Consider the following 24,634-nt stretch of genomic DNA (forward strand, 5'->3'; position numbering starts at 1 on the left):
TACAAAAGGTAGTGTTACCCATATTTTCCTTTGTCTAATCACCACCTTCCGTCTCCCCTACACAAAGCATTAGTGCAGTAAAATAAGATGTGTACATGGGGCAGAAGTTAAGAAACCAGCTGCAGGGCCCAGGAATATACAGAGATTTACTAACCACCTTTCAGAACCATGCACCCTGGCACCAGCTACTGAGCCTTGGGACTGGCTTGTCTGAGGCTTTGGAAGGCAGCCAGACCTCCACACTTCCCCTCAGAGGCTGGGGCTTTTCAAGTCTGTATATGCAGAACTTCAGTAGACTCTGGACCATACTTTTCGGATTTATTTTTCTTTCCCAGTTCCTAAAGAGAACTAGTGTGCTACAGAGCTCAAACACCACTGACTGACCTCCTTCTGGGCAGCGGGCTTTGAGACTGTGACTTCCTTCTGGCATTGGACAACACCCAAGTATTCATGCTGTTTGCCTTAATTTTATCAGTGTCTCCAAGGAGCCTGACCACTGCTGGGACTCAGGTAGAGATATATGGAGTCACTGTTCAGTGGCTCTGTTCTTTACACTTCCAAACTTTCCTAGGGAATTTCAAATAACCCTCATACACCCAGAGCACATACCCCAGTACTAGGGATATTAGGACTTTATTCTACTGCCTTTCTGTCCTCCTCCAGCATGGAAGAGAAAGTGAAATTTTATAAACAGCTCTCTAACACCTTCAAGATGAATTCATACAGCAATTCATGTATTTTTCTAGGGTCTGCAACTACTCTATGCTATTTGCAGTTAGAGAATGTGTTTTTCTACATGTTAAATGACACTTCTGAAAGATGACACATGAAAGGCATGGTCTTTCCTCTGGCTTCCAATTAATATCCAGGTGAAGACTGACTTAGGCTTCCAAATCCTGAAATAGTTCATCCCCTTAAGGGCTACCTTTCTCTTCTTGCAGTCATGTGGTGCTTAGATGTAGATTAGGAGTGTGCATTCAGTGTCCTGGTATTGTCATTCAGTAAGAACAAAACGTCCTATCATTATCAGCATTCAGTTTTTCAGCTCTTTTTCTTTCCTTCAAGTGTTGTCTTAAAGCCTGAATTTCTTTTTCTTTGGGCCTGTTTTAAAAGTCTAAAGTGTCTTGCTTTACACTGAAGAAGAGTTGTGCATCTAGTAAACCTAAATAAGAAAAGTTCAAAGTTACAGATAATGAGGTTAAAAGAAATATGTCTTCATGCAATGTGATCTGCTCTACATTGGAAGTCCAAGAATCTCATTCAGTAACTCCTGTCTGAAAACTTGTGTTTGACAGAGACATAACCTAAGCAAGACATTCATTTTGCAACTCATATGTCCAATATTACTAATTCTAAAATCAGTCCTGAAACTTTACTCTAAAGTTAGGTTTTTCAACGTTGATTCTTTTACAGCTGAAATATACATACATACAGCTGAAATATATCTTTACAGCTGAAGTATTTCTGTTTAAATACTTCAATAGAAGAATTTCACTTATCTTGCTGTGTTTATTATTGCAAGCCAAAGAGAGCTGAATATTTGCATTATATGTTGTCACTATAAGACATATATAAGACTCCAAGAGCTATAACTATCTTATCTGGCTTTGGACTGAGCTGTTTTCACAAGGACAATAGTGCATACTTTTACAGAGGATTTCTATAGAAACACAAGAATGTAGTGATTTTTAAATAGTGGGATGAAAGAATATGAAAATAAGTCATTATTTTTATTACTATTTTGAAAATTTAAGCCCAAACTTATTTTTCTAATTTTGGGATTTAGGAGAGGAGATGTGTGCTAAATTTTTAATTTTGGGATGGAAATATGGAAAAAAATTAATATTTGGAAAAAAAAATTCTTTATTACTTGGAAGGTACTTTCCAGGCTGGAAAGCAGACACATAGTGCCTGATAGGCCAAATTTCTGTTCAGCCCTCCAAGTGCAGGTGGCAAGTGCTTAATGCCGAGCCCCCTCTGCTGTTGGCCTGCTGAGCACGCTGAGCTTCCATTATGGGATGCACTGACTGCTCTGCACTCTTTACCTAAACAGGGATGCTGAAAGAGGAGTAAAAAAATTCTTCATGACAGCAGATGTTCTTTATCCATTGCAAACAGAACTCAAGGGTATCCTTAGATGCTATTAAAAAGAACTACATTAGGGTCTGGTAGCCAGCACCACTGAGCTTTTCTAGGAAGTACAACTGTGCTTACCCACTGAAGGGTGAGGTGAGGTAATAATTCCTCAGCCACTGAGCTTTAGCACATTTGGAAATGGCTTTGATGACATTCCCATTCACTATTTCTTTCATGGTGCACTGCACTTACTAGGACAACAGTAAAGGAGGGACACTCAGCAGGGTGCTAGCACCTACATTAGAGTATAATCTGAAGCAGAAATCCCTGGCTCTGATTATTTTTGCACTTTATAGGGAAATATGAAGTCTCATTCCATAGATTTGTTCCATAGACTTGCTACAAAAGGAACAAGTACTTTAGTTGTTTTAAATATTACTAAAAATCTTCCTAATTTGTCTGACTTGACTGTGAGCTTTCTTAAGCTGCAATTGTTGGAATAAGCCCCACTAAACAATTCAGTTTGCAATTGAAATTATTCATATCCATTTTTTTGAGCAAACTTCTAAGCAACTTGAAATTTGGCATGATCCTGATACAGAAACTTCATGCTGATTTCCTCCCTATTACTCTTTAGACCAATGACTTTTAAGTCCAACAGGCAAATTCCTGAACTAAGAAAAATAGAGCAAAACCTAGCTGAAGATGTGATCTAAATTCTGCAAATATATTTAAACTATAAATTTGTATATATTTTTGTCTATTGATTGATATTATTCAAAAGTTTCATGAGGAATACATTGCCTGATAGTACAGCTATTATTTGTAAAGTGAAAAACTGACATAATTTTAACTTCTCCCTCAGTCCTTAGTGCTGTTCTTAATGAATAATGAATTATTTCTGGGACTCTATTAGTTTGGTGTTGTATAAATGTACATATTTTTCTTCTTACCCGGTTACCTTTATCACCAGGGAGGCCAGGAAGACCATCAAATCCTCTGTCACCCTTGGAAAGAAATCACAGCTTTAGTAAATGATTGTTAAATTGTTTGAATAATAGTGCCTTCCCCTAAAATTTAGTTTCTACTTTTGGGTTGTACGTACACTTCTGTTACTGAATGAAACACACGGGGCTGAGCATATAGATCAAACTCACAAAAATTGATTTTACAAATTGTAGCAGGAGAAGATGCCACAGCTTTTTCACTGTGCTGTAGTTATGCTATTTATAAAAAGAATTTTCACAATTAAATGAAAAGCTTGATTCTAGCTGCACTTTGCAATTGGAAAACTGACTTTACTATTACTGATATTCTTTAACTAGAAACTAACTCAGAGAGAGAGAAATCATGCCCAAGAATCAAGTTTCTTCAAAGTCAGACTACTAGGAATTACCATTAATTACCATATTTTAAATGGATGATTCATTCTCAGCTCTTGCATCTGACCCAGCTATCTGAAACCTCAGTATTTTCACTTGAGAGGAGAATTTTGGGTTGGTCTGGATGAAACTGTGGTACCTACATAAAATCTGTCTAGCACATTCCAAGACTGAACTAAAGCCTCAGGTCTCATTATTATTTACCTTTGCACCAGGTTCTCCTGGCATCCCTCTGGCACCATCAGCTCCAGGACGTCCCTGAAAAACCCAAAGGGGTAAACATTTGAAAATGTAATGGAATCAATTCATATTTAAATACATTTAAACAAAAACTCTTTACCCAGAGCAGAACTGATCTATATGCTACCTACCCTTTTGCCAGCTTTTCCACTTGGACCAGGGGCACCTTGGACACCACGAGGACCCTGTGTTTAAAGAGGGTAATATTTAGAATTCCATTAATGTCAGCAAAAAGCTAGTAAAAAACCTCACCTCATGAACAAGGTATGTTTTTTTCTACACAAAGCTGCATTTTTTTCTCTAGGAGATGGATTCTGGTTCCCAGATTCCCATTCGTTTTAAAAGCACATGGGCATCCAAACTGGCCTTAGCATTATGAATTTTAACAAGTTTCCATGAGATGGCACTACACATGGCATAAGTTATCATGTAAGTTTCTTACATTCTTTTCATGGCTTTAAAGATCTCATTCCTGTAGTTTGAAAACCTTCTTCCTCTCATGCCAAAATTATTTTATTATAATTATAATTTATCATTATTTAGTGAAAACAAAAGAGTGCTTATTTCAGATATCTACACAAACATGAGTTGTGCTAGTAAAGAGCTCACATGCTGTCTTAGCTTTACACAACATGGGTTTAACTAGAGAGGGACCAAATTATGCCAGACCAAAAAAAATTTCACTTTCCAAACTTTCACTTGACAACTGTATGGGTGTAACTGTAGCAAATTTTCTTACCCCCAATCCAAATGCATTTTCAGGTGAAAAAAAGCAATGATAAGGACAAACCATTCAAAAATATTGTGTAGGAAAAGAAAAAAACATTAAAAATATAAGTAAGCAAACTTATTTAAAGACTGTACAACTGTTCAGAATGCTTATTTTCTTTTTTTTTTTTATTATTTTATGTTTCTACTGCAAGTGTCCATGTGTAGTTTTAAGACAGGCAGTTAGTAATACATCAAATCCATGATACTACTTGAGATCTGGCAAAATCGTTGTTTGGGATACTTATTCCATTATTTCTTTCACAATCTCCTTATTGATTTTAGATTTAAACTGAAAGATTTCCATGTGTTTCAGTGCTCTTTGACATCACTGCAGAGAAGTTGATATAATAGTAGGCTGAGAAGCAAAACATGCACTGACTCATAAAGATTTATTCTTGCTATGTCACATCTATAGTGAAAATATCCTGTTTAATTACTGACCAAATTCAACCTCCCTCACCTTATGAGATCTGATAAGTTCAGAGACCAAGGTCATCCAGTTGCAGACTAACATATCATTATTGAACAGAGAAAAAAGCCTGAAGTGACAATATTAAAACAGGTTTTCAACTGATGACACTCTACATGTGATAATTGTTCTTTGTTATACAAAGATTGTTACTTTCATATTTCAGAATGAACATTCAAGCTACAATTGATTTTAACTACAATTTTAATATTGATCAAGCTATTGAAATGATAAGATAGTATCATGAAGGATATTTTTCTTCAATTGCATGCAGGAAGCATATAATTGATTGGTTTCTTCCAATTGATATGAATAAATTTTCTTAAAGATAAAACATGCTCAGACATAACAGAGGTTATTGTACCTGGGGTCCTGGTTCACCACTTTCACCTTTAGCACCTGCTGCTCCAGGTCCACCCTTGATGAAAAAAACCCAACATATATTGTTTAAGTATATAAAAGCTTCTTTAAATTAATAGGTTACTTTCTATTTCCATACATGAATTACAGGGAGAAATAACAAATAATCCTCTATTCATCAGGAGATGTGAATTCACCATTTGTATCTACAGATTTATCTACCTTGATTTATTATTGTCTAAACACTGGGCAGAAATATTTCTCTTACAAAAGAAAACTCCCATGGATTTGAATGCAAAATGTAACTAAAAATACTACTATTGGAGACCTAGATATGAATACAGTAAGAACATAAGTAGTGCAATCAGCAGTGCATCTATTGTAGGGAACAAGACAGAGCTGAAAGCCACCTCTTTTTACCTTTATTTCTATATTGTACAGAAAAAAACCAGTCTCAGAGTTCAATCCAAAGATCACTGTAGTCAGTGAGAAATACTTCTGTGATATTTTAATCAAGTCCTTTGTGCCCCTGGCCCTGAAGAAGTGGAGAATGTATATAACTACGTCTCTTTATTATTATGAAATGAAGATATAGATTTTAAGAGTAAATTTTAATCATAAACAGGCCAAGACCAGATATTCATTCACAGTGTGCATGAAATCAGGGGCAGAACTAGTGAAAATATGTAAGATGTCTCACAAAAACAGACAAAATAAACCAAAAAATCCTGGCATGCACACATAGAATACACTCTCAGAAAAGAAGATATTTGAGTTTGTTACTATGTGCAAAAGAATAGTTGCATTTTTGAACATTGAAAGAGGTTGTGACTCAAAGTATGTATTTTATATGAAACAAATCTTGCAGACATTTGAAAACTGATACTCCTTCTACATTAACATTGGAAGAAAGAAGTAATCTAATGGCTTGGCTTAGTGCTGAGTCTCACATCCTAGAGTGGAAAGATCCCCACTAACCTTGCAGGTATTAGTTCAAGTCCTAAGCAAACTGAAAATCAGATCCCAAACTGGTACTGGCAGTGGAGAAAAGATTGGTTTTGGTAGGTTGTGATTCTCTCTTGGGGTTTCTCTGATTTAAGCTCTGCTTTTATTATAATTGATTACATTTAGTATCTGTAGGCAGACATTTATTTTTATGCTATGTTAACTGAGCATGTGAAGACCAGATTCAACTGATGCTAGACTGGAGCTTTGACACCGCTATGTTTAAGATTTTTAGTAACTAATATGTTACTAATGTATCTTATTGGCTACTGATTAATTTAACCAAATAAAATGCATATAAAGACTAAAAACTCCAAGTTTTTCATTCTTGAAAGAAGCTGCGTAGAAACACAGTTTACAGACCAAGAATCTTGCTTTTGGAGATGTAGGCAAAAAATGTTTCTAGATCAAAGAGTTGGATTTCTAGAGCCTCCTGGTGGTTTAGAAGCAAAACAACTATTAATTCTATTAATTTTGTTGAACTTTGCATACAGGAATTCATGAAGGCTTTTAAAACACAAAAGCATGACTATGAAGGCAGGTTATACCTCTGCTAAAGGTATCCAACCCACTGTCAGTATCATACCAGCCTTTGCAAAGTCCTCCTTGCTTACAGCAGTTCCAGAGTTTTGTCTGTACAGACTGAATGTTATCTTGCAGGTCTCTTGAACTAAATACATCACTGGAAATAGTGTATGAGTTTGTTATATAGACCAAATATATTTGACTCTTTTTAAGTATTGCATACCTAATTGTGATGAATCAGGAGTCTGTGAGCCAGATTCTCTGCTTGGTAGCTACTATTTACCTTGGTAAATAGTAATTTTCAGTAAATTTTCAGTAAATTCTTCCAATTTACTTTGGAAGAATTACTGTAGAAAAGAAGTACTCTTGTACAGATCTGCTTAAAAATACAAGTGTACACACTCTGTACAAATACTAAGATATTTTAACTTCCACAGGGCCATTTCCAGATCATTTGGTGTTAGCAATTGAATCAAATTCAGGACTGAAATAAAAAAAAGTCTAATTCTTTTAGAAACTTGTGGCTCTTAATTGGTTTTATCAATGCTTTTTACAAACTTTTCAGATTTAGCTTAAATATTGAGTAAAGATGATTCTGTAGACTCTTGCTTTAGTATCTCTTTCTGTAGAGTTTCATATTTACTACAACAAATTATATTAATAGTATTAGAGAGATGATTGAATGTAGAGGGATAGTTATGTAAAACTATTCACTAGTTTTGTAAGTCCAGCAATGTGCTCTCTCTGAACACCACAAAACCTACAATAAAAACTCTTTTAGTTGCATTGAAGACCTTGAATAAGAATACAAACTACAGCTTTAAGTATGTAATATTAATTTCAAATAAGTACAAAACAAGTACAAATACAGAGGGGCAGGCAGGGCCAGAATGAGATCCATGGGCTATATCACCATGTTCTTAAACCTCTCACCTTGTTTTGTCAACTTACCACAGGACCTGGTCTTCCAGTGAGTCCCATAGGACCAGGTGGACCTCTCATAGCAATCTGAGAAGACAAACAAACAGAACAGCAGCTTCAAGAAAAAAGCTGCCAGCCAGCATACATACTCTATACTTACAGAGTTTTAGAATGTGTTAGGAAATACCTCCCATCTTTGACTTTACATCCTGCAGGATATAAAACAAATTAGGTTTTGGGTCCTTGTGCTCACCCTAGCTTGCTGAAGAATAGCTTGTGCTTGAGCTTCCTGAGCTGAGATTGTTGGGCCCTTCTCACCATCTCCACCAAAGCGGAACTGCAAGTACCAAAGCAAGAAAAGGATTTAGAATTCATCAAATCTAAATCATACTTGTTACTTGCTGCAATAGTGCAAACAGCTTCAAAGTCACAAGGTCACAGTCTTTAGTTCATTCTACTAACTTAAGAAGATGGCTGCATGGAGGCCACTGCATCCAACATGAGTATGAAGTCACTGGTGATAGTGACTGAAGTCTAAATTTAATCCCTTATGAGCAAATATTTTCCTGATTTAATAGGATTTTGGTTTCCATTTGTTTGTTTGCTTGTTTATTTAATAAAGAGGCCAAAATAGACTTTTACTTGCCTGCAAAATGTCAATAAAAATATGTATCAAAATTAATTCATTCTCTATGCATTGGTAGCTACTCACATTAAAAATGTAATTTAATTTAAGGCAGATGCAAATGTGAAAAATGTTTGGTATCTAAAATAAAACAGTTCTGTGTAATTTCTGACAATTTCAAAATAAATTATAGAATAAAAATTCAAGTGCTCATTCCTTTGCTCCTGCACTGTTATTGCTAATGAAACTGCTGGCAGAAGGTTTGCAATGTTGCAGAAATGCTAGGCTGCAACAAGAACCACAGCTTTTCAAAGGTATGGCATACAATGGGCATCAGGGCCAATAATCCTGCACTGCCCACAACAGTTTGTCCAGTTTGCCTACACCCAGAGTTGACACAGATCTTTTTCACCCATAGACACATTTAGGAATAATTAATTCCAAGCACACAGTGATTTTCGTACCCCAGCGCTGCAAGATACTTTAACAGCTTTGGGCTTGTTCCTCCACCTGCTAAAACAGATGGTGTTTTGCTTTAACTCCAGTGGGAGTAGAGTTGGCTATGTGCATATATTTCTATTCAAAGGATGCACTGACTCTTCAAAGAGGACACTGAAGTCCGATTTGAAGCATGGAATACTTGAAAATCTACATGTCAATGAGACTTGAAAGCACACACGCCTGTTGGGAGTACAGGCTCTCTGTACAACAGCAGACTCGTTGTTTTGGACATATAGTAGCAAAATACAGTTACTGCTAAAAATATAAGGTGGTTTTCAGTGTCTGTAATTCACTCATGTATGTCCCAATCTGTCAGCCATACAGGAGCTAAAGCATATGGGTTTTTTTGAGAAAAAAAAAAGACACCATATGTATGAATTTCAAATGCTTATGCCATAAAAGAAATTCTGTATCATTCTCTCATTCCACAGACAAAATTAGATGAAAAATAAAATACCTATACATTTCTTGAAAGACACTTCCAGTTTTGTAGGCTGCTTACCCTGTAACCACAACTTACCGGCAACATTAACATGGTGCCTGGGGGACCTGCTAAACCATCAGCACCAGGAAGTCCAGGGCGACCAGGTGGACCCTAAAAGAGAATAGACATGAGACAAAAAAGGTGAGAAAAAAAACGTAATCATGTAAGGGAAACCTTTTGAGTCACTTACATAAATTTATACTCATAGAATGGCTTGGAAAAGACCTCAAAGATCTAGTTTCAACCTCCCTGACACGGGCAGGGACACCTTTCACTAGACTGGGTAGCTCAAAGCTCCCATCTTGCCTTGAACACTTCCAGGGATGGTGCAGCTATCTTGGCAACCTGTTACAGGGCCTCACCACTGCCAGTGTAAGGAATTTCTTCTCAATATCTAATCTAAACCTGCTCTCTTTCAATTTAAAAACCTTCCCCTTTGTCTTATCACTATGGACCCTTGAAAAAAGTCTCTCTGCACCTCTCTTGCAGCCTTCCCTCATAGCTCAGCCTGTCTTCGTAGAAGAGGCACATAAGAGCGGCAGAGGGGCAGAACCACCTCACTTGACTTGCTGCTCACGCTTCTTTCATGCAGCCAGGATACGGTTGGCTGCAAGTGTATGTTACTGGGTCATGTCAAGCTTCTTGTCCACCAACACTCCCAAGTCCTTCTCTGCAGGGCTGCTCTCAATCCATTCTCCTCCCAGCCTAATTGCTGCAATTATATATTTGTGTCGTGTCTGGTCCGTGACAGACGCATGACGTGCTTAGTCAAGAATTTCCTCATGATGAATTCTGTAAGCAGCCAGTTAAAAAACTAAGTACTGTCAGTAGTTATTCCTTTACTAGGTGTTAAAATTCCCATTTTACAAGTTCAAATTCTGTATATATTTAATTAATCTACAGGACAGAAATATGAAAGAAGTGTAGATGCTGACTTACTAGCAAGGTAAAGCATTGTTAGGATTTTAATATTATCTCATTATACAGTGAAGTGATAGAATTTTAACATCTTTCATATATAAATACAGCATGAAAATGCTGGATTGACCAGTAAATTATCTCTCATAAAACACAAGAAAGCCTTTTAGTACCATATTTTCCTCAAATGAATATGTTTAGGCTGTTTTAAAATTGTGTTGGTGTTGGCAGTAGGAAAAGGCTTACAAAATTTTTTAAAATTCATTCAAATTTGTATGAAATGTTTGTAGCTATTACTTTAGTATATTTCTAAACACATCAAACCAGAAAAATACTAACAAACCATAACTTTAACATCTCCTTGTATTTACAGCATGTATTTCTACCACTAAGAAAATGTTTGTCCAGATTCTCACTTGATTTGCTTAGCTGAATGAATCAGCCTCAGTTCCACTGACATTTCTAACCTATGTGGATCTATTTCAAATCAGGATCTTGTATACCCTTGTACAGCAATTAGTGCAAGATATCCTATGAATGCATGGGATAACCTGTTTGTTGACTTACCCTTTCACCAGGGTCACCTGGAGGACCAACAGGACCTTGTAAACCTGGGGGACCTGTAAGACCCTATAGAAAATGAATAACATAATTATGCTGAATGCTTGAAGACTTTTGAACTATTTTTTCTCTCGAAAGTTATGATGAACACATATTTGGATAAAATTTATAAAGCAGCATATTGTTTTTTCTTACAAAATTTTATAGTCAACATTCAAAACTTAGATTTTTCACATACCATCAGCTTGTAGCTTGATCTCACTGAAAATGCTAGAGATGACCCTTTTCTATTCCCTTCTAAAAGTCCTAAATCTGATACATATTTGGGAACTATAATAAGACCAATATTCTGTTAACTTGTGAATGGAAAGACACAGTGGATAAATCAAGTACAATAAAGGAAATTGTGATTAAACTACTTACAGCAGGTCCTCTTGGTCCTGGTGGTCCTTCAATGAGCATACCCTAGGGGTGGATGGAACACAATATTACATTCATTATTTTGTAGAAAAACATAAAAAATCTTTTCAGCTGAACTACTTAGTGTTTTGATAAACTTTTCCAGGAATTTTCTCTCTACAGTTCCTAGCATGAGAATCTAAACTGTTGCATGGCATTAAAAGTGAGGAAGACTTCCTTGCCCTTGCTGAAACCTGTAGTGATGGTGTTACCTGTGCCTAAGCTGAAAGTTTTCTGGGTAGATCTGTCCAGGATGTAGTTACTAGATGGCCTGAAGATCAGATCAATGATCTGTTTTCCTCTGTACAAGATTCTTTTTTTTTTTTAAGGAACATGTGGTCAGTCCTTCATATAACCAAAGGAGTAGCTGGAACAAGCCACTGTCAGTAATCACTTCATATCATCCACATTACAGGGACTGTCTCAGAGATCATGGACAGTGTGGATGCTGTCATTCTATCATGAACAACAACATTTCATAATGATGCATTAACAGTGAATATTTGTTATGTACAGTGCTACTGAAAAACTCCCTGACATCTGTACTTACAGGTTCAATCACAGCTGGCTCTCCCTTTTGGCCTTTTTCTCCATAAGCCCCATGTCCTGTCACCTGGCCAGTAAAAACAACCCCAGAAACAAAAGTAAGTAGAAGGTCTAAGGACCTGGTACAATAAAGAATTGCAGCAACCTGTAACTGAAAGCTAAAGCTGGAATTGGTCTGTACTATAAAAAATACATGACAGGTACAAACCATATAAATCAAAAATACTTAATGGAAAATGCAAAAACTGTGTGCATGCTTTCTCCATTATTGGATATTGTCAATTTGTACTTTTTGAATGAGATGTGCATCCCATGAGTGTTTATCCCATGCTTAACATTAGAACTTTGAAAATAGAATCTAAAAAATAGAAATAGAATAAAATAAAATCTTCTGTGTGCAAGTCACAACATTGTTTCTTGTCTTATTTGATTGGAAATATTCTTGGCAATTGACAATGATTCTTCATGGCTTTATGAATTAAGTAGCCTACAGTAAGATGGAAAGAAAGATCTGTTGGTCCAATATGGACAGTACTTTTCAAGCTCCTCATTTCATTCATAAGACATCCACAACATGTAAAGCGGCCTGAGAAAGCTCTGTGATTTCATGGCATAAATGAGAAAGGAGATAAGTGGCAGTGTGGACACCAAAGAATATTTCAAAGATAGCTGATGATGCCTCGTCACTACCTGAATTAGCATCAGCTGCCAAATTCTTTGAGGACCAGCTCTGTGGGAAGTTTTGGGTTCAGGATTAAGGTAACAGAAGTACCTAAACCAATATGTCAATAACACATACTAATGGAAGAAACAGATTCAAGTTTCAAACAAAGAAAAAGGAACTGATTTTTTTTTTTAAACCATGAGATAATGTATTTTTCTTCAGAAGTATCTCTCTTGAGCGCTAACATATCTGACCAGCATAAAATTTAAAATGTGCTTTTTAAAAATTTCAATATAGTGATTCAACATTTACTCTAAAAATAGCTGAGTTTTAGTAAGAATAGTAAGGATAATGTTACAGCATTTCAATATGAAATATTTTGGAATGGAAAAACAGAGATGCACAGACTGTGCATTTTGCACCGACTTGTAAAAGCACAGATCTCACCAGTAATGATGTTCATAAACCCATTGGTAGTTCATAAAAATCAAGTAGCAAGAGGTATAGGCAATCATGTTTTATTAGATTAACATAAATTACTTGTAAAAAAAAAATGACATCAGGGTCTCCATCTTTGGAAATATTTCCGCTTTTTGAAAGTTCCCATGTACTGAGTACTTTCCATCTTGCCTTTTTTTATCATAGGTAGAACTTCAGTTATTCTAAATACATCCATATGTCAAAGGAAAATGACATATGTCTGGTTCAGCAGATGACAACTGTAATAAAGCTTGCACAGACCAGAGCCTGTGTTCTAATTCAGGATTCCTGACTCCTTCAGCTTTGTATCAAGGCATTTTAAGTTGAAATTTACACCAGGGGATAGAGTCTACACAGTCATTTGCTTAATGCAGGCACAAATGGTGCCTTATGGACTCTTTGCTTCACAGATAATCTGACCTTTTCTGTGTCATTCTGCCACAGTGTCCCCATCTGGGCTAGAAGGAAAAGAGTACACTTGTATCACATTGCACAGATAAGGATCATTAAAAAATACAATGACCCCAACAGGGTATAGAAAGGAGAGGTAAATGAAATACAGAAGAATGGGTTTCAAGGTTGGCAGAGAAAAGCAACCTCACAGCATTTGCTGTTATTTCTTGGAGCCTTTGTAAACTGAAGTTTTGACATTGTGAGAAGAAAATAAAGATAAGACTGAGCAAACAAAATTCTTTTCTTCTACTATATTCAGGGTCTTCCTAATTAAAAAATCCACATGGGATTTTTTTTTTTCCCTTCCAGTCTTAGCCATATTAGTTTTCTTTGCAGCATCCACAGCTGGTAAACTGATAAACAAGGATCTTGGCACAACTAAAGGAAAGTTAAAGCCTTGCTGTTTAGGCTATGATTAAGTCAGAGGGAAAGAGAGCTATAAAACTCAGAACGAAGAGCATGATTCACAGGATCCACCATGTCATCCTATCTATCTTTATGTATACTGAGCTGTTAAATCACTTCTGCAAGACCATAAACCTGTCACCATTGACTAAGCTTATTTTCATGAAAGGGTTCAGGCCTTAACCTTCCCACTCATGAATTTTCTTCTTGGAAAGCTGCAAAAGCCACAGGATTCTTGACACTTATATGCATTTCAATTTCTTAAGTTAATTGTATAAAAATATTAATTACAGCACTTGTACCTGCATTAGAACTTAGGTTCTTTCCAGCTTTAGCTCTAGTTTAAAAAGGTTTTAAAAACTGTTCATTTAATAATTGTTTTTTTTAATTCCATCTCCTCTTTCCTTTTCCTCCCATCTTCCACTCCCTTCAGCAAATGAGACAAAACTCTTACATGATAAAAACAAAAAGTTCAAGATTACTAAAACAAGAGGATGGCCTTGATCCAAAGGCTATTGGAAATGAGAATATATCTAATATGTACAAGGAGCTCTGGATCAGGGTCTGTGCAGTTCTGAGACTGTGCAATTATAAAAATATTGCTAAATTAGATTAATCTGCATGATGCCTCCAGTCAACTTACGCTTGTTTCTGTGATATCGGTCTCTGCAGGAACACCTGGACCAAACTCCTCATTAGTGGAATCAGTTGGTTTCTCTTCATATTCTTTATATTCATAAAAATCATATTCTCCTAAATCTCCATCTACCAGCAGATCAGATTCACTGAGGTCTACTCCTCTGCTTCCATATTCAGTTGCCTCAGTTTTTTTATCATAATCCTCTCCAGTTATGTATTCTTCAGCAAATACTTCTTCAACAGGATTTTGCTATTCGCATCAGTAGCAAAGATTTGGGAACAGGAGGAATATGTGGGTTATTGTTAGTAAAGCAATGTAAGCATACGCTGATCCACCATGATGACTTGTCAAAAGAAGAAAGAACAGTAGAACTACAGCATATTGTCTTTTAATTAGAGTCTGAAGGAATGGAAGCTCAGCCTTTCAGAGTAATTAAAAGATCTTTGTATAAGTAGTACAAAGACGTAATGTTTTCATACGCTTTGGTTTTTTATTTCCAAAACCACTGAATTCAATATATCCAGTATTATGTGTACTGCTTGCGTAATGTTACTTTAGTGCCAAATATAGCTGAATTTCGCTGCTTGGTTTCACTCTTACAAGCATTCATGAATGAACATATGCAATAAGCAGTGAATAAGTTCAGATCCTTTTTATAATAGCAACGTGGAGGAGGTGCAAGCATCACTTTAGTTAAGCCCAGCATTTACATTATTTTCTGTCTATAAATACCAATGCTGAGCTAAACTTCTTTTCTCTTGTTAATGATTTTGAAGTTTATTTATCAGTAAAAGACATAACTTCTTGTGTGTCATGGTAATTTACATATTTTTGGTCTAAGTTCTACCTCTACAATTCAGATTAATTTTAAGAGTTTTGAAATCTAAGCTTTCATCTTAAAGTATGTAAGCTGTCAAACCAAGCAAACAACTTAAAAGCACTAAAGCAGTTTAAAAGAATGCTATATTTGAGATGTACAAAACCATTTGTGGAGTAAAGGAGCATTGCATTATTCTATTACAGAGGTCTTTCAATAATTTTGCATATAGGAAAATTGTGAAAGAAATTGAAGTTCAGATATTGCTAATATAAAATTATTAGACAATATGAAGTAGTATGATCTTGAAAATATTCAGAAGCTAATCAACATCCAGTGTAATTAAAAAATCTTGATCTAATAATAACACTGAAATTTATTGCAATTAAAATAGAAGGCCAGATTCTGATTTAACACTTGCCTAATTCCATTAGTTACAGGAGTATGACTTCTATCTTATAGCTGGAATAAACACAGATCAGAACCAATTCTAAGGCAAATTTTACCTTTATGAAGAAGTATTCTCACCAAGGAGAGAATTTAGCACTTTGAATCTACCTCATTGCAGCTCTACAATTGTACAATTGGCTTAGAATTGCCCAGGAAAAGGAATGATTTAGATACATTTGTTGATCAATTTGTGAGAAGCAAACATGAGACTGAACACAAGAATGCTTAACAGCAAAATGAGTAAAACATACCTTAATTCACCTTCACCTTCCAAGATATATAAGAGGAAAAGCATAGAACAAATGGGGACTCTTTCTCCTTTCAAATATTCAGGGGAAAGAGGTGAGGGAGAGTTTTGTACATCTTTTAAGCAACAATCTTAATTTTGAAAGGAAAAGGAAAAGAAAAATGAGAACAATGTTTCTTAAAATCTGCCATCATTTTTCTAACATTAGCGTTAATTAATATGCAAACATATTAATCAACACTGGCTTAGCTGCAGTAATTTTAACAAAATAATGTTTAGACCTGTTATTGTGGCTTTCTAGGAATAGTCAAAATAATAATAGTCAAAATAATAATTTTATCTTTTTTGACAGTTCAAATTATAATGTTCCTTTTCAATAGAGCAAGTGAAAATCAAATAATTCAAATAATTTGGTTTTGTTAGCTGAAGAACTATGAAAAAGAAATGATGGCTTCTGACTGAACTTCCATATGCCGCTATGGTGGCAGCCATCCTTTGTTTTGTGTTAGGCTCTTTTATGCTGCACTTTAAAAATTACAGGAAAAATTAGAGACTCCCCTTCCTATTATATCAGGAGGACTATGTCTAATATCTAACCTAGCTTGTGCTAGACATAGCTCCATTCACATCCACACTGGAAGAAGAAACACCACATTCCCACACCATATATTACTGAATTATTTCCAGAATCATGAACTCTGCAGGCTGAAGATTTGGCAGATCTCAACAGAATTAATGGGAGTTCTGCCCAAGAAAATAGTTTCTGATATTGGCTGAGAAAATATAAAATCACATAAAGTGCTGGTAGAGTTTGTATCATTTATATAGAAATCCATCCTTTTAAAATGCATTTGTACTTTTTAAATGAATGACACCTGGGACAAGTATTTTCCTGAGAGTCCTTATTACCTCATTTGCTTCAGTAGCTCTGGAGGGAGCTTCTGTCTGGGGCCCATAGTCATTTTCAGCTATTCTATAATCTTGAAATCCATCAATAACGTTGGCCTAGTATGAAAAAACAAATACATTATTAAAAAAAATCTTGCATGAAAAATTCAAGAGGTATTGCTGTTATTCAGGTTACGGTATTAGCCAGATGTATTCATCTAGTGGGGTTAGGTAATTTTTTTTCTTATTATCAAAGATCTTCCAGTCTTGGTCTGGGAAAGATCTTGATTATTTCTTGGCTACCTTTACCCCTAGTTTGTCTTTTGCTGCTGCTTGATAACTTTTCTTCTTCTTGGATGCATATTTTTCAGATTTTTTTGTTGTGGCCTTTTGAGGTTTGTCCTTTGAGCTAGCGGCCACTGTCCTCTTCTTCTTTTTGACCATGGCTTTCTTCTTCTGCAAACGTTATGAAAGATGGAATGGGACAACATAAATAAAATGAAAAGGAAATTGAGAAAGGGTGAATGAAAGAACGGTAACCAAATGCAAGATGAATGCTGTCAGCGGTGAGACCTTCCATCTCTAACTGAAAGCAAGGGTTACAGCTATGAAGTAAAGAAATGAGTGAGAGGAAAGCATTAAGCTCATATACAAAGACACAAATTGACAAACCATGTGGTAGGGGACAGCTGGACACCACACAACAAACAGATCAGATTCTGTTACCTCTGTTTGTGCTACTGTCTCTTCGAACAGTGGGAGTCCCTCTGTTACAGAATCAGTTTCTTTATAATCAGCATCCCCATACTCATAGTCATATTCGATAAAATCTTCTGGTGTGTACTACATTGCAAATGGAAAAATATCAGGCATTCCCATGTTAGAGGTAGCAAACTAGATTAGCAATACTGGAAAGTATCTTCACCTTTACTTAGGAATAAAGTTTAACAAAATAAAGGCACTATTAACAATTCAATATCATTATTCATTTGGGGGGAAAAACCTCACAACTTCTCATTTCTTTCAACGCACAGTACAGAAGTAGCAAAAAAGTAAATAATAATGCTAGGAAAAAACCTCTCATTAATTGGACTGCAAAGAAGAATCAAGTATAATTTTGACTACTGGGAGCACCAACAGATCTTTGTGAAACCATATATTTAAATAATACCTCTTTTACTTGTATTTTTTTCAGGTGACCAGAAGAGCAGGGGTGCCAATATCTGACATGAATAAATAATTTCAGATATGGGAGAGGTCCCAGCTCACAAAAAAACATGGCTATCTTCCTCTTGTTTGAAAACCTTTTGAAAACCAGGACAGCTCCATGGTATAAATTCTCTGAGCAAAGCCTCACTGCTGTAATTTCATTTCAGATTCAGCTTTTGTAAATTGCTCCATGGCTCTGTTTCTATAATTTTTATCAAATGAAGATTTGGCACACAAGCTTTTACGAGAGAAAGTAGCTTTAGTAGTAGGCTTGTGTAGTGTTATGAGCACAATCTAGGGAGCCAGGAACTCCTGAGCTGTACTCTTGGCCGTGCCAAGAAGATCCTGGTCTCCACATTTTCTGCACCAAGTACAACTCATCAGAACTCAGAAGAAAGGGCAGCTTTGAACTATCTTGCCACTCCTACCATGCTTGAAGCAACAAGAGCTGATTGGCCTGGAAAATTAAAGCTGACTCCTGGTTACTCTTTATGCGCCCAGGGAGCTAAAAGAAGGCAGAACTGTGGCCAGAGGGACAAGCATTTGCTTTCCCTTTAAGAAGAAATATTAAAATGTGCCTCATGTGAACTTGTCTCTTCTAAAATCCCTCTCTCCTGTTACAATTCAGCATCATTGTCTGTAAAATGAAGACAATATCTGCTTGTTTCATTATGTTGATGAGAAAGAGAATTAGTACATTACGCTTCCAAATCAGTCTGAGGATTCATAGAAGTCATCATTATCAGAAAGAAATGGATATGTTAGAAGAAATTACAAATTGAAATAGATCTCCATATTCCAAACTATATTCTGCCATGTGTCCTAACCCAGTGAAGTCAATGAAACATGTTTGACCTATAACTAGTAGAGCTGAAGGGCCTCATGTGCAGCAATGATACATTTACAGGTCTGTCAAGGTATAAGAGCACATTTTCTGGCTTGTGCAGTTCTGGAAATGCAACTCAATATAGCTTGTCTCTAAGAAGTGTGCCACTGATACCCAAAGAAGAAATGCAATGACAAGCTTCTGGAAGACCGTAAACAGCCACAAAAAGGAAGTAAAGGAATAACCACATGGATAAAACAATACTTTTGAAATAGTTACAGAATAGCATTGAAATTGCAGCATATATTTGGAAATTATAAAAATTTCTGCAAGTGATTTGTTTATCTTCTCTGAAGAAGTCCACACAAACTAGGTTTATCTACAGGGAAAAAAAAAGTATTCAGTGGAATATACCTCTCTAAATTCAGTCATTCCAACCTAAAAGTGGTAACCAATTTAATACTTTTAAATGCTTCCGCAGCCAAACAACATGAATCAAACACCGCTGTGCAATTTTTATTGGAACCCAAGCAAAATACACTATGTTAAATAATGTCCAGTATCTTAAGAGGTAAGTGGAGCAACATTTTTGAGAGAACTACCATGTCGTTAGCCAGATTTAAGTTTAATATGCTGTTAGGAGTTTGTTTCAGTAACATATAGACACACAGATTCATCTGTAGCAAGCATTATAAACCTATTCTGAAACTGGAAGCATTTATTCCAGCAGTCACTTTGAAGAATTGACAACTAAAATATAACTCTGTGTTGCTCGGTATTATAACTGTTTTGCAAATCTCAGTAGTATGGCTTTTCTCAAGGTAAGCTGAATGGCTGTGCTGAATGGTGCCAACCACATGACTAATAAAATTGCAACAGTGCAAGAAGTAGTTTTTCAGTGGCCATAAACTAAACAGAAATGTAGATTGCGGGGAAAAAAAAGGAAGGAAAAATATCTGTGCCAAGTATATTAATATTAAAAAAAGAAAGTAGTGAATAAGCTGATGTTTATTCTAAGAGGCCTGGTTCAAAAAGTCAGAAATTTATGAATGAGAACTAAAACCATACAAAAAAGCACAGGTATGTGGACAGATCTATTGCATCATGCATAATCACAGAGAAAATACTTTTAGGTATTGTGCTTCACTCATTTCTGTTAAAGAAAGTGACACTTCCCTTATATGCAAAATGTGATCACAAATACAAGGGTATATTTTGGCTTCACTGATATGCTGGCACGCAGAAAGAAATAATAGGGATGGATGAGAAGTGGGGAATGACAGTTTCCATGCTGGAGTCAGATTACTGCCAAGCAGGTGAAGACCTTCCACTTTAAGAGCACAGTATCAGACGGGTATTACAAAAATTTTTGAACTTACAAGCTAGGTCATGTGGCCACTATGCCAAAACTATATTCAAGTAGTTTTGAAATCACTTTGTAGTCCCCACTGACACAAGTGAAAATATGTAGTAGCCTAAATGTACAAGATAAACTTTATTCCTAGCAACCCTTCCTTTCCCAAGACATTTTCTGCAACAACTCTCATATTTCACACCAGCTGATAAACAGAGAATATGTTTTGTACTGAGCTCCAGGGGTCCTGCTGCAAAGAGTTAAATAGAGATGCAAAATCTGCCAGGTGTATTTCCTGAGGCACAATTTGTCCAGATGGAGGAATGCATCTCTACACCCCTAGCTGATGTAAAGATGCACTTTAGAAATATGATTTACTCACAGAAAGATTTTTCCAACTCGACCTGATGAAGGCTGTTCCCTGTTTTTAATAGGACACAACAGGACTAGTGAAGGACCAGTCAGGTAAATGAAGACTAAATATACAAACATGAGGGACAGATTTAATGGCTTTAGTCACCTGCTGTGAAGCTGGCAACTCAAACTTGCCCTGCCATTAACATTATCCAGTTAAGACTAGATATGGGCACATACCCCTTCTTTTTCTGGAGCTACACAACAGAAAGGTCACCTTTATCAGATGACCAGAGACAGGGGTATGATCCACTCATTTTGACCTCAACACACCTTGAGAAAAGTTCCTTTACATTTTGGATACACAAAACCCAGGCCCTGCTGTTAGTTCACAGAAGCTGGCCAGTTCACAGAAATATATCATAGTTGAACCACTAATCAAGAAAAGATAATAAGTAGACTCTTGAATATATAGATGATAGAATCTTGAATTTCAAAATAAATAATAGGTTAAACTCGGCAAGGGATTTCAGCTAAGAGACATCAGGTAACACATACTTCAGATGTGATGCAATTTTCTTCCTCCTGCTTTTTTTTCTTCTCTAGTAAGACCACCAATAGTTACTAAACAGCCATTCTTGTAATGAATATTGCATATGACTATTTTCTTACAAATGAAAGGAAGAATGAAACCTGCTGCTTTTTGATGGGACAAAATGTTTCCATTATGACCTCATGCCTTCTTTACCAGAGTGATTATATTACACTACCAGATCATCATGCAATTCCAATTAGAGATGAACTGTTTTCTTCATCAGATGAATTTTAGAAGCAGAGGATCAGCAGCCTGCAAAGTCTATTTGAACTGGGAAATAACATAAATATTCTGAAGGAAACCTTACTGTTGAAACCACTTTTTCTGCTATCCATACTCTAAAAACATAACCTCCCATTCCAAATGTAGATTTTAGCAATTTTTGCTTTACATTTCCAAATAAAAATAATTAATAATCTAAATCCTCTACCAAAGAACAGTCATAATCTCAATTTTTCCATTTCCTTAAAATTATGGTATATCATGTATAAGCAGAAGAGGCAAAGATGACTTTGAAATATTCTAGGCTCACTAACACTTTACAAAATGCAATAAATGATGCCAAGTAAAATGAGAGTTTCAAAAATCAGCTGCAATAATGTACATAAATGGTAGATGTCAATCTTACGGCAGAAGGAAAGTTAAAAGATTTAAAGGATGGCCTCTTCTACCATGGAGTCCTTATATTGTTCAGAAAAGTGATAAAAGCAAGGAGATAAAAGGAGACAAGAACATTATCTTCAGTCTCCAAAGATATCCTCTTTCAAAAGGAGAAAAATGCTTTTAATGTTCTTTGTTATATTACTCCCTTATATAAAAAGTTTATATATCTATGTAAAAAAAAAGAGAGCTAGGAAGATCACAGTTTTTAATATCAGCTAAATTAGCTAACTGCAGTTCTAAGGGTAACAATAAACATAAGATTAAACATAAAAATAAACACCTTTCTGCATTTTTCAGAAAACTAGTCTTTCTGACCAGTCAAACACCCCAAAGGATACCAAATTAACATTCTGAAAGGATGCTTGAAGCCTCCAAGTCAAGATATTTGGGTGCCATTTGCACTTTTAATTTACCAAATTCATTTCATTAAATGAAAACATTTCATGTCTCCAAATAATCCATTAGTTTGGGATAGATCCAAAATAAATGAAGCTGAGTTCCGTTGGGGAGGCATTTCTTCAGCAGAAGTCAGACCATGTGATTCACTAGGTTACAGAATAATCTTCCAAGAGGAGATTCGAAAGCCTGGTAGCTGATTCCTTTGAAAAGACCTGAAGATACTCCAAAAAATATACTGCCCAATATCAAGGATGATGAAGACTGGCTAGGTCTGTCACTGCTCTAATTTCTGTGAGCTGGCAAAGCATATGTGATTGACCTGGAAAGGAATTTAATACATTTCCATTTATAGTAAAAAGGGGTTTGAAAACAGGATAGAGGCCAGATTGTTCACAAGGTATTTATAAGAAATGCATAGGTATGTATCTTTAAGAAAAGCACTGTTGATAGTTTTAAAATAGAATTTCAAATCCATATGGGATCCTTAAAACCAAGTCATACATTCAAGTCATACATGGGTGAAAAACCCAAAGATTCCTGAACTTCTAGGTAACACCTTTTTGTGTAGTGCCAACTGCTGAGGTCATCACTCTGACCTTGACAAGATACAGAGTTTTATACCTGGCTATCCACAAGCAAGAAAAAGGAAGACTGATGCACACTTCAGTTAAAACATGTCTTGAAGATGGAAATAAATGACAATAAATAACAGAGTGTATGGGTATTACTATTAATCTACTGCTCTCCTGTTTTCAGTCTGAATGACACTTAGGTCTGATGAACAAATCCCAGGGGAATAGAAGCATTCAGTATAGGGAGGGTTCTGACATGCATCTATCCCAACAGCTCAGCCTGAACTGCTCACACAGAGCCCACAGTCCTGGCCAGCAGCCAAGTGCAACACATTCTGCAGCGCCTGAACACAAAAGGTAGTTAGAGGTTGCCCAGTTAAATAAGTCTTGTTTAGACACATAACACAGTCACTTGGGTCCAGAAAGAGACTGACTGAATTAAAATGGAAATATAAAGACCCAATCAGGTCCAAAGCTTATATCTTGAAATCCTCAGGTCACCCATTATATGAAAGGAGAAGTGAGGATGCAGGAGTTGACCTTGCTGAGAGAGAAGAATGTCATGGGGGGAACAGGACAGCACAGTTGGGTAAGCCTGCAGACAAGGGTAGAATTTAAGATATATCCTCCTTTTCTAGGCTGATGAGTTCTGTGTCTTTATTCACAGCCTGCTGTTTTTGTGAATCCCACTGTGAGATGTTTGATTCTCCCTGAACTTTGCTTAGGGTAAACTTGGCATTTGATTCAGGCATGAAGAGATCCTGTAAGTAAAAAGTAGGCACTGAAATTCTCTCTGTTGGACCACCCAAACTGCAGTTTGAATGTGATGCAAAAGAAAAAGAAAATACAACCAGAAAAAGGAAATCTCAATGCAGCACTTGAAGCATAATTAATAAAGGCAATTTGATTACAAATCAGTGTCCAGTAAATTTACACAGAGAGCACAGTGAAAGTTGTAAGGCCTTGAGAAAAACTCAAACATTTTAAAAAACAAATATTTCATTTCTGATGTTGCAGTGATGTGACATGCACTCTCAAGCTCATTTAATGGAAATTCACCACAATATATTTCATAATTTTTCTGATTTTGTGAATGGTAATTATTTTTAGTCTAGATGAGGTCTTAGACCCTTCCCAAAACAAACACATAGGCAATTCCACCAGCTGAACTGGAAAGAGGGCATATGGTGGAAACAAATTCAGAAAATGAATGATTTAAATCAGCACTGCTATTGAAAGAAATGCCCCCAAACCTAAAATGCTGGATATTTTATTATTTGCTCCTTTGGAGAAAGAAGCATTGCCTAGAGCAACAAGGATTGCATTCAGCTAAATAAAGTACTAATGCCCTTAAACCAATATCTTTTTACCTAAATCCTTCTCTCTAGATGCTTCTTTAGTGGTCTAAAAATATCCAGCCTTTCAGACAGAATGCCTTCCTAGGCTGTGAGCTTGCCAGGCGACTACAAAAGTGTGCAAGTTCAAGAGAAATCCTATTCATCTTCCTAAATGCAACTTCACAAACATAATTTTCTATTTTACTGATGAAAAGTCAACCACTTCCTTTGGGTTTTGTAATCAGTGCTGGAAACACACATTAATAGGCTCTGAAATCACATAATTTATCTTTAAGCCAAGTATCAGTTTCTTATTCTGGACTGCAATAATTCAAAGGCTCAGAGACGTAATGCCAAAAGGGACTATTAGACCACCTTGGCTAACTCTTGCATACTTGCAGACTTCAAAACTTCCTACAGTCACTCTGTAACTGAGTC

The 24,634-nt window shown here is 36.1% G+C and overlaps 1 protein-coding gene across 5 annotated transcripts in view; it reads right to left on the bottom strand.

Annotated features, from left to right (window-relative positions):
• The window catches only part of COL11A1 (collagen type XI alpha 1 chain), a 131,754-nt gene that overhangs the window by 69,926 nt on the left and 37,194 nt on the right, over positions 1-24,634 (bottom strand). The window contains exons 6-19 of one of the 5 annotated variants that reach the window (XM_053949939.1): positions 17,614-17,730; positions 17,197-17,343; positions 16,909-17,004; positions 14,489-14,734; positions 11,848-11,910; positions 11,262-11,303; positions 10,845-10,907; positions 9,396-9,470; positions 8,003-8,086; positions 7,780-7,836; positions 5,303-5,356; positions 3,830-3,883; positions 3,663-3,716; positions 3,030-3,083 (exon numbers count right to left, since the gene is read on the bottom strand). In XM_053949939.1, the coding sequence (XP_053805914.1) occupies positions 3,030-3,083; positions 3,663-3,716; positions 3,830-3,883; positions 5,303-5,356; positions 7,780-7,836; positions 8,003-8,086; positions 9,396-9,470; positions 10,845-10,907; positions 11,262-11,303; positions 11,848-11,910; positions 14,489-14,734; positions 16,909-17,004; positions 17,197-17,343; positions 17,614-17,730 (1,206 nt within the window). Of the gene's footprint in view, positions 1-3,029; positions 3,084-3,662; positions 3,717-3,829; positions 3,884-5,302; positions 5,357-7,779; positions 7,837-8,002; positions 8,087-9,395; positions 9,471-10,844; positions 10,908-11,261; positions 11,304-11,847; positions 11,911-14,488; positions 14,735-16,908; positions 17,005-17,190; positions 17,344-17,613; positions 17,731-24,634 lie in introns of all 5 variants that reach the window. The other 4 variants (XM_053949936.1, XM_053949935.1, XM_053949937.1 and 1 more) reach the window with 4 other exon arrangements.

The sequence above is a fragment of the Vidua chalybeata genome, chromosome 9 (genome assembly GCF_026979565.1).
Source record: "Vidua chalybeata isolate OUT-0048 chromosome 9, bVidCha1 merged haplotype, whole genome shotgun sequence".
NCBI classification, from domain to species: domain Eukaryota; kingdom Metazoa; phylum Chordata; class Aves; order Passeriformes; family Viduidae; genus Vidua; species Vidua chalybeata.